This window comes from Clarias gariepinus, chromosome 18 (assembly GCF_024256425.1).
Source record: "Clarias gariepinus isolate MV-2021 ecotype Netherlands chromosome 18, CGAR_prim_01v2, whole genome shotgun sequence".
Taxonomy (NCBI): Eukaryota; Metazoa; Chordata; class Actinopteri; order Siluriformes; family Clariidae; genus Clarias; species Clarias gariepinus.
This window is the reverse complement of record NC_071117.1, coordinates 2,576,584-2,596,050: the sequence shown is the minus strand read 5'-3', so window position 1 is coordinate 2,596,050 and position 19,467 is coordinate 2,576,584. Positions and strand designations below refer to the sequence as shown.

The following is a 19,467-nucleotide window of genomic DNA, read 5'->3' as shown; positions in this document are numbered from 1 at the left end:
CACCTTAAAACAGATGGTTTCAGACACCAAAACCATCTTGAAGATTTCTTGAATTTCAGCATTAAATATGAAAGTAACAGCATATGTTAGTTAGTTCATTATTTAGAGTGTTGTTGAATTACCAGAGATCATCTGTCTATGTTCACAATGTCTCAGTCTCTGGACACTTATCTTCCCCCTGATTTCTCATAGGCATGGAATGGAGTGCGCTTTAAGCTCGCTGTTCCTGGTCTAGTCTCCCAGGTTGGGTTTTTGGGATGAACGTGTGCTCACCATCTAAGGGTCTTGGGCCAGGGGTAGCTCAGTGGTTAAGGCATTGGACTACGGTTCAGAAGATCCCAGGTTCAAACCCCACAACCACCAAGTTGCCACTGTTGGGCCCTTGAGCGCGGCCCTTAACCCCTTAACTGCGTCTGCCAAATGCCTAAATGAAAGTAAAGTAGGAGTGTAAGCGTGGGGTTATAGAAACACAGAGCTTTGCTCTTCTCTCTCTCATCCCGCTTCATGTCTGTGAAGGTCAGTGTGTGTATTTTGATTAAGCAGTTTATTATGCATTAAATTATTTAATAATTTTTTTATTCATTTATTTGTTTATCAAAAGAAATGTGTAATCTCCAGTGTTGCCTAGATTTGTAATTTCCAGTGTGAGGCACAGGAGTTGACATTGTTCAGGACACACACATTAACACACACACATACAGTACATGTACAATAGAATGTGTAAACACGTCTACATGCGAATGCAGACATTCTTCTTTGGTCAGTTCTCCTGTTTTCATTGTGAGATTATCATCACAGGTCATCTCGGAATCGCGTCCCATCAGGGAAAAGCTTTTATCAAATAAAAAATAAGAACACAAACTTTCACCTGGTCCACAACATCAAACTTGATCCATCCAATCAGAGAGAAGCTTTACTCTGACTCCATTAGAGCAGAAAGAAACTTCAACTACTTCCATAAAGTTCCATCTTATTCTCTTTCTATGTCCCAATCAGGGGGAAAAAAACGTTTCTCTTGCATCCCATCAGAGAAAAGCTTTCTTTTCTATAGTCCACTCAAAAAAAAACTTCCATCTGCTCTCGTCCAATCAGAAAAGAGCTTCACATGGATTGTCCAGAATCAGAGACACGCTTTCCCGAGTTTACTTCCGGTCAGCAAAACAATTCCCTCGTTTTGTCCAGCCATTAAAAAAGTGAGTTGGAAGTTCAAAGGTCAGAGTTCGGAGGTCTGCGCAGGCTCCAGTTTGTTGGAGAGGATGGAGAGGATCTTGTCGAATTTTTCATAGCGCTCCTTTCTGCTGGCCGTGGCTCCGGTGTGACCCCAGAACAGACGCAGGGCGAACTCGGTGCTGAAAGTCTCCAGCAGCTCCGGGATTGGCTCCCAGCCTGCTGCAGAGAGAGAGAGAGAGAGAGAGAGAGAGAGAGAGAGGGAGAGAGAGAGAAAGAGACGGACAGGTCAGGCGGCCAATCATATCGGTCTGATTTTAACAAGTGAGACTGGAGTGCGCGATGAACGGCAGCATTAGCATTGTCCCGTTGTAGCGTCAGGACATCAGTGTGGGAGTGGTGTGTGTGTGTGTGTGTGTGTGTGTACCTGATAACAGTGTGTGTGCGTGTTGCTGGAAGTCGTTAGCATGATTAGCTGTGTTGCGCGAGGACTGTAGGATGTTGTAGAGGAGCTGGCAGCCTCGCTCACTGTTCTCCACTCCATCCTCTCCCTCCATCAGCTTCAACAACGGCACCATGTGGGGCAGGGACAAGGGTCCGGACGCCACCGAGTCTACACACACAAAATCAAGTGGGGCCTTCAAACACTATGATGTCATAGGGCTGATGTCATAGTGCTTGTGCCCTAACAATAATAATAATTGTAATAATAAATATAGTTGCAAGCAACAATGACGGGCCCAAGCACCCTGTGCCGTTGCCACCCCGGGGCACCGCACAACCTTCACAATAAGACGCCACACATTCTGTGTAAGTTTGAGACATGATCACGGCTGACCCGTTTGAAGTATCAAAAATCCCTTCGCAATTCTGCGTCCACAATGTCTTTAGATCACATCGGCCCGGTTTGGTGGCGATCGTATAAATTCCCTAGGAGGAGTATATCAAAATACAACCCAAAATGCACCTTTCTATTTCCTACTTCATTTGCTATATTCCTGGGGTTAAAGGTCAGTAGTATTCGACTAATACAGTATGTGACTAGTTACCTCAAATTCTATAAAGTCTAGACTATGAAGTCAACCATTTGAATGGGTTTGAGTATTTTTTTGTGGATTATAAATTTAAAAAATAATAATTTTTATCATCTTTCCATTTCTAGGTCATGAGCAGTTGCGTAAGCATCACACTGCATCTCACTCCGTGTATGGTTGTATACGACAAATTCATTTAAATTTGATTTTAAAGGAAGATTTGTTCATTCATTCATCATTAAAAGTTCTTGTTTTAGATGCTAATTTAGGATCAGGTGCTAACCGTGTGTCGGTATCAATAAACATGATGTAAATATGTTAAGATAAACATTAAAAAAAGAGAAGAGACGTAACACCAGGATATCTCTTTAGCATTTCACTGCATATCGTACTGTGTATGTGACAAATAAAATTTGAATTTGAATTTGAATTTGATATGTCTAGACCAGTCAACCTTTAGTTACATTGTCAATTCTGGTTTCTTTTTAAATGTTAACACAATATCAGATGTATTTATGAATATTTATGACTTTTAAACCTAATTACAAAGCTAAAGTTTAAAAAGCTTTTGTTCACTGTGCACATCGCAGCCCACACTTTGGGAAATGCTGGTCTGGATGATTGATCGAAATTTGATCAATAAACAGCAAATTTATGTTTTTTTACTTGATGGACTCATTACTGTAAAACATAATAACACAAACACACACAAACACACAAACACACACCATCACCCTCATTGAGTGACTTCATGAAGGGCTTCAGGGTTTTCTCAAACATCACAGCACTCTCTGTGTGGTTCCTCCTCAACACTCGCCATGTCATCTCCAACCGGACTATCTACACACACACACACACACTATGTATACCATTATATAATATACACAATATATACAGTATGATATATAATCAGTGTTAGGAAAGTGGTGAGAAGTATTCAGTGATGCTGTCTGAGTGTTTCTATGTATTACATTCTTAAAGGACCAGATTATAATCCCAATTGGCAATTTTAGTACATGAGTTAAGCATAAAAGATTTCCCAAGATGTTGTCTAGCTCTTTTAAAATCGCTTCTTCTTATTAACTCTTTTTAAATAGACAATATTTCTTTAATCTGATTAATCTGGTGTAACAGCAGCCTAAATCTTCAAGGTGCACCATATATGACCTCTGCACACTGACCTGCGGAAGCTCGAGGGCCTTCATGACCGCACTGAAAGCGTAGAGGTCATGGGCGGTAAAGCGCAGCGCCTGAGCCAGCTGGATGACCTTATGGAGCACCAGCGCTCTCTGATTGACCGTGCCTGTACAGCCCAGGATATCCAAGGCCACGCCCAGGGCTAACAAGTGATGTCTCTCCAGTAGATCCTGTCTGAGCTGGCTCCCATGTGGAAGTGTGATGAGCTCCAGTCCTGAGTGTACTCCCATCATCCTCTTCTGCTCCTCCGTCACACCAGTCACGCGTGCTACCTGAGGAGCAAGGATCTGGATTTAGATTCAATGCTATTCAAAGGATGTTCAGTAAGAACGGTTTAACCACAGGGCCACCCGAGCTCCACAGTGTATATGTAGAGTCTTTATGAGAAGATACCGGATAAACTGCCTACTATCTTGGCACTCATGACTCATGATGTCTCAAATTCCTATGGAGACAAAGTGTAGCCGGCTTTCACAAATCCTTCAGCATTGCTTTGAGAACTACTGAGCAAACAGACGATTCCCTTCACACGCCATGTTGTGTGCTGGATTAACTTCATGGGAAAACACACTTAGGCAAGAAAACCTGCTACTGTGGCATGTACCGTATGTGCAACATCCAGTACAAAACCACAGCAAGTACACAAGCTTGAAGCTTTGCAAATGTGGGTTTCGGCTTGCACAACCCTCTCAGACGTCTCCGCGTCAAGTATGCACTGGTCTGTGGTTATTAGCCTGGCATGCAGTTGCCTAGCAACTGCGTTCTCACAACTTGAATGAACTTTTGACATGTGCTTTCTTGTAAGAATTATTTCATAATAATTGTTGTCATACTGTACGTTTGAAGAAAGTGCTTAGAAGTGCAAGAGAATATCAAAGCTAACCATGTTAAACATATCAGCTGTGCTTTGCCTTCTTGCCTTTGATGTAGCGACTTCTGGAACAGTCATAGTGCCACAACTTTAAAAGTTGAGGGTTGGTTTTAAGTGTGTGCATGCGTGTGTGTCTGTGTGTGTGGTGGCACCTGGCAGTCCACGCTGAGCATGTGCAGAGCCGTGGTATTAGCGTCAGTGCGCGCGAACAGGTCTTTAATCGAGCGGAGTACGCTCTGTTCCAGCGGCCGGTTGTTGTCTGGGAGCAGCAGTGACCGAAATGCGTCTAGACGAAACGAGGAGCTTGTCTCTGCCTCAGGACGGAGGAACCGCCAGTCATCTCCGTTGCTCGCTACCTCTGCCACTCGGTCAATCTTCTCCTTCACCGTTTCTGCCACTTGCTCTTCCTCGTCTTTCTCTGCCTCAAGAAAAGCAAAGCTGGTCTCGGTGATACGTGCCCGACTGTTCCATTTCTCCTGAGCACGAAGACGAGCTGCGGGACCTTTGGGCATCATCGCCTGAGGGATCTGGGTACACAAATCAAAGGTCAGGCAGAAGCACTCAAATGTTTTGGTACAGAATTAAAAGTATTAAAAGAATTTAAAAAATCACTCTCACACACACACACCTGTGGCACAAGCACATCATAGAAGGAGGCAGGGTTGACCTCGATCCGTGGTATGGTGGTCGAGTCTCCTGGAAACAGGGTGGAAACCCGGATTGGTTTGGGTGGAGCCCGAGAATGCAGCTGTCCATCAGAACCTCGGAGTGTGCAGCCTCCTGTGGCCAATTGGCTGGGGTTGTGTGAATGAGCCGAGCCAGGGCTGAGTAACGGATCGCTGCCTGTACGGTACACCGGGGAAAGAGGATCCTGCACTGGTGCACTCTGGGGTACGGCTGAAACATGACAAGATCAGGTTAAATAGAATGTGTGTGTGCTCGTTTGCATGTATGTGTGTGTGTGCGTGAGGTGTGAATACCTGGTCGAAGGTTGCTATCTGATTGTGCTGATTGTAGTAATGGTCTTCCTACTGTCTCTAGATTAGCAGGTTGGCTGCCGCTCCTACACACACACACACACACACACTAAGCTAAGTTACACACTAAGTTAAACATTAATAATTAACATTATTACCTAACAAGATGTAAATTAACCTAGCTGAGTGACTGGAGCCAAACAAACTGATGTTAAAAAGATTGGTTTCCATGACAACACCAAATCCTTTGATGCTTACCCTCTTTAAAAGCGTACCTGAGAAGGTTGCGGTTGTCCACCTGGAGCATGTCCATATGTGTAGAGCTCAAACTCCGCCTCTTCCCCTTCTCTGGTGACCAGTGAGGCGTTGTTTCAGAGCTCGTGCTTGATGACCTCACAGTTTGGCGCTCGTTGATGACCCGGAGAGGAAGTGTGCGTGTGACCGGGTGAGTGATGACAGTTCCGGTAGCATGTGAGATTGGTTGACGGCCACCTACGTGAAAGCGCACCAGAGCAGGGATGTTGTCGAACTGATCGTTCTCAAACTGATACAGCTCCCTTGTGTAACCCTACACACAGACACACAGACACACACACACACACACAGGCAGATCTGATATCTGTTATGCATAACCACCACATCTGCTAGATACCTGGATGCATTAAATACGTTATGTTTCAACCAAGAGCAGGTGAGCAAATCGATCAGGGTAACACCAGGTTTTTGGAGTGCTTCAGTCCATTTTGATGGATATGCATACAGTATACACCTTTCTAACATGGATACACCACCCTGCATTTGTGTTGCTGTTTGTTGTTCTGTTTGTTCCTCTACTTCTTCTTCATCTCTGTGTTTCTTAACACACACTCCTGCCTGACTAATACGATACACAGTGTACCAGCTCACCTCAAACTCAAAACACCGTGACTAACAAATGAGTCAAAACACAAGGGTTACAGTAAAGCATAGACATGTGGGTGTTCATGTTTGGGCCAGACACCTGTACATTCAGATACTGTACATGTCTAGACCTGTTTCCACACCCCTGATGTAATTCAAAGTCGGCATACAGTACCCATGTGAACCAGCATATGTACAGTATATACTGTAATTGCTTGGATCAATAAATTATGTTTAATCAGGAGGTCTGTAGGAGTCTCAGTTTAATTAGGAGGTCTGTAGGTGTCTCTTTAATCAGGGGGTCTGTAGGTGTCTCTGTTTAATTAGGAGGTCTGTAGGTGTCTGTTTAATCAGGAGGTCTGTAGGAGTCTTAGTTTAATCAGGAGATCTGTAGATGTCTCTGGTTAATCAGGAGGTCAGTAGGTGTCTCTGTTGAATCAGAAGGTCTTTAGGAGTCTGTTTAATCAGGAGGTCTGTAGATGTCTCTCTTTATTCAGGAGGTCTGTAGGTGTCTCAGTTTAATCAGGAGGTCTGTAGGAATCTCAGTTCAATCAGGAGGTCTGTAGATGTCTCTGTTTACTCAGGAGGTCAGTAGGTTTACCTGTTTAATCAGGAGGTCTTTAGGAGTCTGTTTAATTAGGTCTTTAGGAGTCTGTTTAATCAGGAGGTCTGTAGGTGTCTCAGTTTAATCAGGAGGTCTGTAGGTGTCTCAGTTTAATCAGGAGGTCTGTGGGAATCTCTGTTCAATCAGGAGGTCTGTAGATGTCTCTGGTTAATCAGGAGGTCTGTAGGAATCTCTGTTTAATCAGGAGGTCTGTAGGAGTCTGTTTAATCAGGAGGTCTGTAGGAATCTCTGTTTAATCAGGAGGTCTGTAGATGTCTCTGGTTAATCAGGAGGTCTGTAGGTGTCTCTGTTTAATCAGGAGGTCAGTAGGTGTCTCTGTTTAATTAGGAGGTCAGTAGGAGTCTGTTTAATTAGGAGATCTGTAGATGTCTCTGTTTACTCAGGAGGTCAGTAGGTTTACCTGTTTAATCAGGAGGTATTTAGGAGTCTGTTTAATCAGGAGGTCTGTATGTTTCTCTGTTTAATCAGGAGGTCAGTAGGTGTCTCTGTTTAATCAGGAGGTCTGAAGGAGTCTGTTTAATCAGGAGGTCTGTAGGTGTCTCAGTTTAATCAGGAGGTCTGTAGGTGTCTCTATTTAATCTTAAGGAGTCTGTTTAATCAGGAGGTCTGTAGATATCTCTGTTTAATTAGGAGGTCTGTAGGAGTCTGTTTAATCAGGAGGTCTGTAGATGTATTTGTTTAATCAAGGAGGTCAGTAGGTGTCTCTGTTTAATCAGGAGGTCTGTAGGTGTCTCTGTTTAACCAGAAGGTCTGTGCTGTAGGTGTATTAATTTAATCAGGAGGTCTGTAGGACTCTCTGTTTAATTAGGAGGTCTGGAGGAGTTTCTGTTTAATCAGGAGGTCTGTACATGTACCTGTTTTGGACGGAGGACAATGCGGATAATTTTGAAGTGCATGCACTGCTTCTTCCACATGCAGCTCAGGACGTAGTCACCGCCACTTGTTCTAGAGTCTCGCACCAAGAAATCCCCGTCATTTTTCAGTAGCTCCTCTGCTTCCTACACACACACACACACACACACACACACGCATGCACATAATGAAGCTCAATAAAGCCGACCTTGTTGTGATGCACTGACTTCACCCTCCACTGATATACATACACCAGAGCTAATAGCACATGCACATATTGCCCTAGCCTTGCCATAGCACACACACTTCTTGTAACAATGTCAATACACACACACCCACACACACACCTCTCTCTGTAGCTGCCCGTGATACCAGGCATGACTCCTGATATCGTCTGTGCTGAGCTTAAGCTCCTCCTCCAGCTCTTTCTTCATGTCCATGTCTTTACGGTTTGAGAACACCTAAACATGATTCAGGAAACAAAGAAAGGAAATTAACTTTATGTGATTTCACAGCATGAAATGTTGATCCCTTTTCAACTGAATTATAAACCAGGATCTTAAGGTTAATATGATTGGGTTTGTGCATGAGGCACTGCGAGGAATATTATTTTAGATTGATTTTCTGATGTTGATGATAAATGAGAAGAGCAATGGGAGAAACCCAAAGAGAACCACTATGTCAGTGCCTAGCAGTCAAGCGTTTTCAATACCCTTTACAGATGTTCTACAGACTTATTTCTCTTTTCTATAGACCTCTGTGGAATGTTTGCTTCAAGATTCATAGTCTATAACATTATTCAGTTCTATAGAGTATCCAAATACCTGCAATAGGATGCTATGTACCTTCTGCTTTGGGATGTACTGTATCACCCACTCACTCATCATCTATACCAGTAATCATCCAGTATAGTGAGTATATCCAGTATAGTTCATGTGAGTTCTTTCTCGAGCGTAATCCTTCAAACTTTGTTTTTTACACTTTGCTCGTCAATATGATGTGAATTTTCAAAGGTTTAGGAGAATTTCACAATGATCGAGTGTTCGGAAATAAACAAGGTGGATTTAATATACTCCATAACCCACTCCGTCCTTTTTGAATACTATGGATTTAGGTGGACTAGTAATTAGTGCTCTGTGCTTTTTACTACTTTACTCTTGGTTTACCAACATTGGTACCAACTATCAAGCTTGCATAAATAGGGACGGTTCCATCAGGAAGGGCAGAATTATATTTCTATATAACTTTGCCCTTTTGCAGTTTAACACTACAGATTCCAAACAGATGTGTTATGCGCGTCAGTGATGAATTCGAGCATGAATGCTGATGCCGAGGGACAACATTAGTCCTTTTCGTGCCTGCAATATTCTTTGCTTTAAATTTTAATACATCTGCAATACAGAAGGTTAATAATACTTGAAAGTAAATTAAAACCGGTTCTTTTACATTAAAAACATTTCTCTAACAGTTTGAATGTGAAGTGTGTTATAGGGCATGGCTCACCTGAGCGATGAAGACTCCAACGCTCCTCCGCTTGCTGTAAAACACATGAGAGTAGGAGCTACAGTATTGTTAAAGGTCTACACCCTCATGCAGCTGTCTGATAGACGTGAGAAGTGAATAAAGTAAATGCCATGACGTTACTGCCAGGGCTACTTTTGTTTAAACAGGAAGTTCTATGGACATTGGAAATTCATTAAATAAAGAATGCACCACACACACACACACACACACACACACACACACACACACACACACACACACACACACACACACATGCTTCCTTCCCTCTCTTAGCATCCGAAAAGGAAACGCAGAGTCCATCCCAAATGCCTCCTTAAATCATGTCCTATTTTGTGAACTTGTACGGGGACAATACACGTCTCAGGCGTAGCGTCTGTTGTCCGTTAGTGTAGCTGTTAATGCAACACTGTATGTGTAAGTGTAGGCGTTAATTCAACATTATGTCCAATAGTGTAAATGATGTCTTAATAAAACACTGTATCTGTTCAGTAAGTGTCTCATAACTCAACTCTATATTTGTTAGTTTGTCTTAATTAAACATTGTATCCGTTAGTGTGTATTAAAGCAACACTGTGGCCGTTAGCGTTGGTGTTCATTCAACATTGTATCTGTAAGAGTGTTTTAATGCAACATTGTATATGTTAGTGTGTCTTAAAACAACACTGTATTTGTTACTTTGTTTTAATGAAACACTGTATCTGTTAGCGTTGTTGTTATTTAACGCTGTATCTTTTAGTAGGTATTAATGGAAATCTGTGTATGTTGAGGCATGTTTTAATTCAACACTGTGTGTTAGTGTGTTTTAAATAAACACTATGTGTTAGTGTAGGTCTCACTGCAACACTTATACCTATTATTTTAACACTTTAACTATTGATATAAATGTTACGGTGTAATTGAACATAATCAATCAGTCCAGATGTTTAGAGCAAACTAAACATATAAAGCCACTACCATTACAGCTGTGATAATGAACATCAGTCAGTGCTGTCAGTGTTAAGGCAGCAGTGTTTAGTGTGTCACAGCTCTACTTCAGGTCAATCATTAACAGTGTTACTGCGGGTTTCTCAGTAAAGTAAAGAAATACTCAGTGACGAGACCGAACTCACCTGAACACTGTCTCTCTCTCACACACACACACACAGCTGTGTTACAGTCCACACCTAATCCATACAGCAACAAGTAGTGATAAAGACATAGGAAAGGAACCCACAGGAGTGTCCATGTCCTCTCTGAGCCCTCTCTCTCTCTCTCTCTGTCTCTCTCTCTCGCTGTCTGTCTCACATTCCCCAGATTCCTATCTTCCCCCTACCTGTCTGAGCTCGGAGACTCTGAGCTCCCTCGGCCTGAGCCAGCATGTCCACGCCTCCAACTTGTGGAAGCTTGATTATGTGCCTACAGGCTGCCCCGCTCCTCCACACTGCTCACATTTATTACCCCTGTTCACACCGGGTTGCCAGATTGGATACACAAGCTCCAGTACAGTCATGGATCAAAGGTCACTGGGTAGAGGTGAAAAACCTTCATCTCAACACAGGTCACTGCGGACGGTGGAGGGTATATTAGTGTGTGTTACTTCATGGAATATGTAGTGCACTTAAAAAATTAAAAAGTGAGTATAGGTCTAGTGAAGATTTAATACTGAAAGCAGCAGGATTCATTGATTAAAGTCATGTGTATCGGTCGGTAGAGAGCATGGGGAGAACATGCACACAGACCGTGAGGCAGGATCCGAACCCGGACCCTGGAGGTGCCAGGCGACAGTGCTAACCACTACTGTATATTACCAATAATAAGTTTGTTAGTTTAATTCTCCATCAGTTTAGGCGTCCCGTTGAGTGCAGATGGACCAGCATGTCTCATTATCACAAATTTTCATTCACATAAAAGTATGACTTCTGAATCATAGCCTGATTGCATCATTCCATAAGTCACTCATCTGCATGCAGGTTTGCAAAACAGTAGCCATGACACGAGTTATTATTTTTGTAATGATACTATTAACTTTTATGTTGGGAAAAACAGCACTTTTGTATATCTGGCGTGTCACCATGGCACAGGAAAACATGCAAAATGAGACAGTGGATAAAAAAACTGTAACACATGCAGCTTGTAACAAGATGTTCGTTTTCACTCACACCACAAAAGTGAGGTTCGAGTCTGAAACACACACAGAACAGCAACGTGCAAACAACTTGCAAAGATCCTCAGCCACGTGAAGAACATTACTGAGTGTAAATATGCACAATCTGTCAACCCCCATTGCACAACTGTAGCACTGCTTATCAACACAAGCGGATATGAGGGAGTGTGTGTCAGAGAGAGAGAGAGAGAGAGAGAGAGAGAGAGAGAGAGAGAGAGAAATGAGCTCCTCCCTGACAAAGAAACAGCAACCCCCAGGGGGTGCAATTACACCTGATAATAAAGATAATCTTCTTATAATATTCTCTAATTCACATAATAATTAAATGAATAGAATTGTTACATCCTTTATTTTTATAGGTCAAAAATTATTTAAAATAACAACTTTATTTTAGTTAATTTATTAACTCTTATAATCTCTCTGTGTTGTGATTGGTCAGCGTCTCTCTATAGGACTCATCTGGAATGCCTTGAGCAGTGTAGAAGGCGTGGCGCTCCCGACTCTACCTGTGTTTGGGTTTGAGGGTAAGGCTGCGATGCTGATCATCCAATGGGTGGAGAGTGGAGCAGGAGCGGGAGAGGGTGTGGCTGTCACGGCGACTCAAGCGCGGAACGATGCTCTGGCGAAACAGGTCAGCTGAACTAAAAGAGAACTTCCTGCTGACTTTCTTTTCCTTGGCCTGAAAGCGCTCAGTGTGCGTCAGTGGCGATGCCAGATACTGAACAGCGGGTGGGCCTGGGGAGTCATGAAAGGTGGGCAAGGTAAACTGCTATGGAACATCTAACCTATAACATTAGGACAAAATACAGTTTCAAAAGAAACTAAAAATGATTTTAGACAAGAGTTCTTTTAAACTTGCGAGAAGAACCATTATAACACATTCTATTCAAATATTGAGTTTACAAAGAAATATTCTGGTATGAGGCAGAGTACACCCTGGGCTCCCAATCAATCACCAGGAACGCAGGCATACACAAGCCTTTGGCATTTTTCAGACCTTTGGTGAACGTCTGAGTTGAAAAAGCTATTCCTAATAACCGTATTAATCTGTTTCTCTAAAGTGCACTTGTTGTTGAATAATACAGTACTCACAAGTTCCCCAATACAGGTTTAATATGAGGAGCTAGTTGTCCAAATTTCACACTATCAGTGTTGCTCAAAACAGGAGAACCAAATATAATCACTTGTATGTTGTTCTCATTTTTATTCCCTCATTTTCTAAAATTTGTATACCAATTTTTATATCTTACTAGCACATCTTGTGCACAGATTGAAGTTCCTCCAATAAATCATTGTCTTGGAGATTTGACTGTAACTGCTCAAGGTGATCAGGTACAGTATGTCTGTAACAAGACAGAGCCAGTGTATCTAAATGACATGTAGAACATTAGGTCCTATGACATGGATATTGGCTCAAAGTTATAAAATAGTGTAGTTGGTGTAACGGGGTCGTTCACGGTTGTTGTTGTTGGACTTTTGGCTGCTCCTGTCACCACCGATCCGCACAATAACTTGGGACAGGTATATGCCAGATTCCCTTCCTGACACAACCCTCCCATTTTACCTGAGCTTGGGACCGGCACTGCATCGAGTTGGGGTTCGGTCATTGGGTGGGAATTGAACATAGGCCTTCCGCATGGCAGGCGAGAAACCTACCACTGAGCCAATAAGGCCCACACACAAGGGTTTGTGGAATTTTTAAACCTGGCAAGAATCAAGCGTCTGTCATATTTGGTCCTCACATTTCTAAATAAAATCCTTATTGAATTTCGAAGCTCGGTGGCAATTTAATGTCCGGTTCATGAGTCTGATCTTCGTTTGGACACATGGACAGAATAGTACTGTGTTAATCATAACTCAAATCATCTTTTGATTATAGATTACAACTCTACACTGTAACTGTTTTACACTGTATGTGTGTGTGTGTGGGGGGGGGGTGTACCTGTCAGTAAGCTCTGTCGGTGTTTTTTGAGGTTAGTTAATATGGTCACTCGGTGATCAGCATCCTCAACACCCATCGAAATCAGATCACCATCAGTAACCATCAAAAGACCCTGCACACACACACACACACACACACACACACACACACACACACACACACACATATTACTAATAAATGCACAGAACAATACATGGACAGACAGACATAGGTATAATAAATCAAAAAAAGAGACAGACAGACATACAGACAGGTAAACCAACAGATAAAAAGACTGACTGACAGATGGACTGATTACCTTAAAAAGATCCTACAGATAAATATAAAGATAAAAGACAGATAAGTTAATAAAAGACAGAGACAAACAAAACGACAGCCAGACAGAGAGACAGACAGGTAAACAAACAAATAAAAAGCCTTCCAGACAGATTACTAGACAAAAACACAGGCAGGTAAACAAACAGGTAATGAGGCTGTTGAAAAGACAGACAGAAAGACAAATAGATCAATAATTAAACAAATGAAGAGGCAGACAGACAGGTAAACTGAAAGACAGGCAGACAGGTAAACAAACAGATAAAAAGACTGAAGGACAGAATGACAGACGGGCAGATTACCAGGTAAAGACAAAGACAAACAAACAAGCAACCTGATAAAGAGACAGGAGGACAGACAGACATAGCAGTAATCTAACCAGATAAAGAGACAGACAGACAGACAGACAGACTGAGGTGTCCCAGTGTTCAGTAGTGTGCACTAGGACACTCAGTGAGATGTAGCTAACACTGAGAGGAATGAGGTGTAGACACACACACACTAGTGATGGTCATTCATGGACAGTTCGTTCCTTTGAGTGAGTCTTCAATGTGAATCAGAAGAACGAGTAGTCTCAGAGAGTGATTCGTTTATTTTCTCCTGGCCGCGCATGCACAAAGCATCGCAAAACAGAAACGGAAATGACTTAGTGTCCTTAGTGTTACCTTAGTGTCTTCTAGTCCGAATCATTTGTTCTTTTGTCACATGACTCCCAAAGATGCTATGCAGTGCATTTCACAGGAAACAGAATTGAACAGTTCTTCTCATGAGTCTTCCAGTCTGAGTCATTCATTCCTCTGAATCTATTGCACTTTCTAGTGTCTATAAGAGTCACATGACAGAAGAACGAATGATTCAGACCAGGAGATATGAGAGGTGAGCTGCTCATTCTGTAATATTTTGATTACTGGAACTATAGACTAAGTCTGTGTATGTAGACGTGCTGGGGGTCTTTTTATTGAAAATGTAACATTTTATTTTATTTCTGATCAAAAAAACGAAATGAACTAAATGACTAAAAAAAAGATTTGCTTATTTTGATGAACGAGATTCAAAAAATCGAGTCACTAAAAATGATCCAAACTTCCCATCACTAACCCACAGCTCTCACACGTCACTGAGGAGGCGGAGCCATGTGACACAACATATTTTGTGTAGAGTGTGATTTGAGACAACAGCAGGATTTGAGATTATCTGTGAGATGTGTGTATGGAGCCACACCTACCTCCAGCCCATAATACTCTCTCTCCAGGGCCTGTGTGTACTGTGACAGGCCGATCTGTTTGAGCCACCACGCGATCGAACGGTTACTCATGTCTGCGCGGATGTCGTTCAGGATTTATATAATAACACCTAAAACGCACAAAAAGCATCATTAAGCACCCTACGCTATTTGCTGGGTGTCAGTGTTGCTAACAGTGAACAGCATGCAGTTACCATGCTAATATTGAACTATTCTAACAGAGAAACACAGTTAGCAATGTAAAAGTGTCACCGTGCTTAGTGCACATTGCTAGGAATGACGTTTAACTAAATGTGTCGTCATGCTAACAGTGAAGGACAGCTTATGGTGAAAGGTGGAATTGGGTGAGTTATGTTTTACTGTAAAGTAACAGTATACAATTACTTATATTGGCGAGACAAAATACGTTCGCAGGTTCCTGGAAAGTGATGATGGAAAGGAAATGAAGTGTCCTTTAAATATTTGCTTTAAACTTTTTTTGGCAGCAATAATCTCAAACAAGCATTTCCTGTGACCGTGGATTAGACCTACACAACATTCAGGAGGAATTTCGGACTATTATTTCTTACAGAACTGTCTCAGTTCAGAGATATTCGGAAAAGGTCTGGTGTGAGCAAATCTGGTGGGGTCATTCCACAGCATCTCTATTAAACTGGTTTAGACTTGTGTCACTGCAAGCATTTTGTAAAAGATTTACTTCAATGTTTAGGGTCATAGTCCTGCGGCATCACTCAGCTTCTTGTGAGGTTCAGCTTTTTGTGAGGCTCAGCTTCTTGTAAGGTTCAGCTTCTCCTGAGGTTCAGCTGCTTTAAAACTTTAACTTCTTCTAAGGGTTAGCTTCTCTTGATGTTCAGAGTCTTCTGAGGTTCAGCATGGACACAGCCAACCTGATGTTGCAGTCTCCACTCTCATTGATCACTCAGGTTTGTTGACGGTGAAGGTCGCTTTACATTCTGTCTCTCTCTGTCTCTCACTACACATGTCGCTTCTTAGCTGCCAGTGATCCAGACCCCCTCTGCCCTCTGTCTGACTCGTCCTGGTGCCCTGATTTTGGTTGGAGATCTCGTTGGACTGCCTGGGATGCGTGTGGTGACTGGGGACGGTTCCACTTCACCATGAAGACGGTCCTTTCCTTGCCTGATACAGACAGCTGTTCTCTAAAGACTTGTAACTGCAGCCACTTGATAGTTCAGGACTAGAATTTCCTACAGTCTACCTGAGCCTCCAATAACAAACTGGACTCCATATGAACTTAAACACGTCTCCTGTTCTACTGAACTTCCAGCCTCCTAACACACAGTATGAGTGCAGATCAATCCCTGCTATCCGTTATCACCCAGGTGAGGATGGGTTCCCTGTTGAGTCTGGTTCCTCTCAAGGTTTCTTCCTATTACCATCTCAGGGAGTTTTTCCCTCAGCACTGTCACCCTCGGCTCGTTCATCTGATCATTCTGATTCATACACACTTTTCCTCATATTTTATACAAATTTCCTGTATTTTTTTTCATTTTATAAAGCTGCTTTGCAACAATGACCATTGATAAAAGTGCTGTACACATAAAATTGAATTGAATTAAATTAAGAAAGAAATATAAACGTACATCCAAGATGAAATGACAAATATATACATGCACCAGTTAGCCGTGTATAACGTAATAATGATATTAAATGAGTAACAAACATGAATTCAATAAAACATTAAAATAGTTATGATCAATGAAAACGAGGTATCGTCACTACCCCTGTGTATTTGGGGAGTGTATTTATCGTTGCTGTTTATCCCTGAGACAGTTCTCCTGTGTGTCCACTCAATGTGGAGCAGCAGTTACAGTACCTGAGTGTGTGTGAAGGAAGATCTCACGCCGTCTCTCGTATTCCACTCGTCTTCTTTCTCCTTTCCCTTTCTACTCACTCTCATTGTGTGCTTCTCATTCCTCTCTCACTTTCTGCCCCTGAATTTTGAACTGCATGCCCTGGGTAAGGTGAAGACCTGCAGGCCTGCGTCATCAGCCAATCAGAGTGTGGGAAAACCAGCCCTGAACCCCACCTGCCAGCCAATCAGGCACAGGAATCTGCTGGCTTCTCTAAAAGGGGCGGAGCCAACGTGTTCAAACAGACCCCAAGTTTCACAGGAAAATATCTTAGATTCTGTGTGTGTGTTGGGTGTGGGTGTGGATGGAGTGTGGGTTGGGGGAGTGTGTGTATGTGTGTGTGTGTGTGTGTGTGTGTGTGTGTGTGTGTCAGTTTGGTGTAAATCTTGCTAGTCTGGTTTATAGTGATATTTCTTCATATTAACAGACAAACAAGTAGACAAATAAAAATATAAATAGTTTAACGTTTAACAGCTTAACAGTTATTTAGAAAGGTGAAGGGTTAGACATGTGATCAGTTAGACAGGTGATCAGTTAGACAGGTGAAGGGTTAGACATGTGATCAGTTAGACAGATGATCAGTTAGACAGGTGATCAGTTAGACAGGTGAAGGGTTAGACATGTGATCAGTTAGACAGATGATCAGTTAGACAGATGATCAGTTAGACAGGTGAAGGGTTAGACAGGTGATCAGTTAGACAGGTGATCAGTTAGACATGTGATCAGTTAGACAGATGATCAGTTAGACAGGTGAAGGGTTAGACATGTGATCAGTTAGACAGGTGATCAGTTAGACAGGTGAAGGTATAGAGAAGTGAACAGTTAGACAGACAAGTAAAAATTTAGACAGGTGATGGAAACAGTTAGACAGGGAGACAGGTGAAGACTTAGACATGTGAAGGGTTAGACATGTGAAGGGTTAGACAGGTGAAGGGTTAGACAGGTGAAGGGTTAGACAGGTGAAGGGTTAGACAGGTGAAGAGTTAGACATGTGAAGGGTTAGACAGCTACAGTGTATAAAGCAGGTGTAACGACTTGTGTCTTGTGAGGGGCAGGTCCGCGAGATGACACTCCGCACTGTTCCGTACAGGCTGATCTGCGGTCACCCATATGCGCGGTTGCTAGACAACGCCATCACGGCGCAATCAGCCGTGCAAACGCACTGCACCTGTCGACACACTTATTTAAGGCCCTAGAAACCGTCACGCGATGTGCGATCATTAGGTAGTAGGGCCAAGAAAGACAAAGACAAAGTGCAAGACAAAGATGAAGGAAAGACCCAGACAAGTCTCTGCAAGAAGACAGTTTAGTTTTTTTTTTTGGGTTCCAAGTAATAAACCGAACGGATCTCAGAATGTAAATGTCTTCCCACGCATGTCACAAGGCCCTGCATTAGGACTATTATGTACATTATTACATCTTGTAATAATTGGCGCTGACGAACTTGTGCCACGGAACAGTAGGATGCCGTGTTTCTTCTTCTTATTATTATTAATAATAATAATAATAATAATAATAATAATAACTCAATAATTTGTCTCATGTACCTTAAAGCACACTGATTTGATATTTTCCCATCTTTCCCAGTCAGGAAGCTGTGCTCAGCCAGAATACAGGGACTCGAACCCCCAACCTGTCAATCACCTTCCAAGTAACCCTCAGCCTTAACGTATTAAACCTTCACTGCCCTTAAAGTTTCTGTCGAAGTGGTATTGGAATCCAGGCCTCCATGTGGACAGCAGAATCCTCACTACAGGAAGGTATACACCTTTAGTCTGGAGCCTTAGACCACTTGGCCATTAGATGATGGGAGGTGTTTTACCAGAGAGGAGGGAAGACGAGGACGCAGGAGCAGGTGTGTGTCTCCATTAAGGACATTCAGCTCGAACCGTAAGCTTGAGCAAAAACGCACCAGGAGACAAACATAAGGGCACGATACAGTCTGTTGAGAAGTGTGTGGCATAGTCGTATGTGCTGAGGGACGAGAGATCCATGTCAGAACCAAGTGTAGCTCAACACACACACACACACACACACACACACACACACACACACACACACACACAGGTGACCTTACATAGACTTGGAATAAATAGCAACCCTAGTTAAAGTAAACAGCAGAGGGCGCATTTTTTATTCATGCAAGAATTAATGTGTGTGTGTGTGTGTGTGTGCGTGCGTGTCTGTGGGCATGTGTGTGTGCATGTGTGAAAGAAAAGAACGAAATAGAGAGTGGGAGAGAGAAGATCATTTGCTGTATTTTCAGAAGAAGAAAGCAAAAGAAGAGAAGTTTGTTAGTTTCAGAGAGAGAGAGAGAAAGAGGATGTGAGAGGCTCATAACATTCACACTCGCAGTATTAGAAGATGTGTGTGTGTGTGTGTGTGTGTGTGTGTGTGTGTGTGTGTGTGTGTGTGTCAGCCTGTAGCATGTCGCTTCTCTGTTTTACTCTACATTATGGTAGCCACTTCACACACACACACACACACACACACAAACACACACACACACACACACACACACACACACACACACACACACACATGCATGTAAATCACACATGAAAACCGCAGGCCCCTGCACGTACACACACATTTACAAAATGTGTGCATCTTTGCATGAGTGTGCATATGTGTGTGCGTTTGCATATATGTGTGTGTGTGTGTGTGTGTGTGTGTGTGTGTGTGTGTGTGTGTGTGAGGAAAAAGGAAGTTAGCATGTGCAGTTGAAAGGCTTCCTCCCTGCTGCAACCGTGCAATGCAGTACACCCACCATCACAGAGAGAGAGAGACAGAGAGAGAGAGACAG

General features: G+C 42.6%; 1 protein-coding gene across 4 annotated transcripts; it reads right to left on the bottom strand.

Annotated features, from left to right (window-relative positions):
* Positions 1-606: 606 nt before the first annotated feature.
* sh2d3a (SH2 domain containing 3A) lies at positions 607-16,712 on the bottom strand. Of its 4 annotated transcripts, none has more exons than XM_053477721.1 (15): positions 16,625-16,712; positions 14,773-14,900; positions 13,233-13,344; positions 11,797-12,025; positions 9,127-9,160; positions 7,971-8,084; positions 7,626-7,769; positions 5,522-5,814; positions 5,250-5,332; positions 4,898-5,166; positions 4,422-4,796; positions 3,383-3,670; positions 2,930-3,041; positions 1,595-1,780; positions 607-1,389 (listed from the first exon to the last, which is right to left on the bottom strand). In XM_053477721.1, exons 2-15 carry the CDS (start codon positions 14,860-14,862, stop codon positions 1,214-1,216), a joined length of 2,505 nt encoding a protein of 834 aa, XP_053333696.1. In that variant the 5' UTR covers positions 14,863-14,900; positions 16,625-16,712; the 3' UTR covers positions 607-1,213. The 4 variants fall into 4 exon arrangements, with proteins under 4 accessions (XP_053333696.1, XP_053333698.1, XP_053333700.1 ...); XM_053477723.1 differs by having other exon boundaries at positions 607-1,386; XM_053477725.1 differs by lacking the exons at positions 11,797-12,025; positions 13,233-13,344; positions 14,773-14,900; positions 16,625-16,712 and adding an exon at positions 10,460-10,559.
* Positions 16,713-19,467: the final 2,755 nt, after the last annotated feature.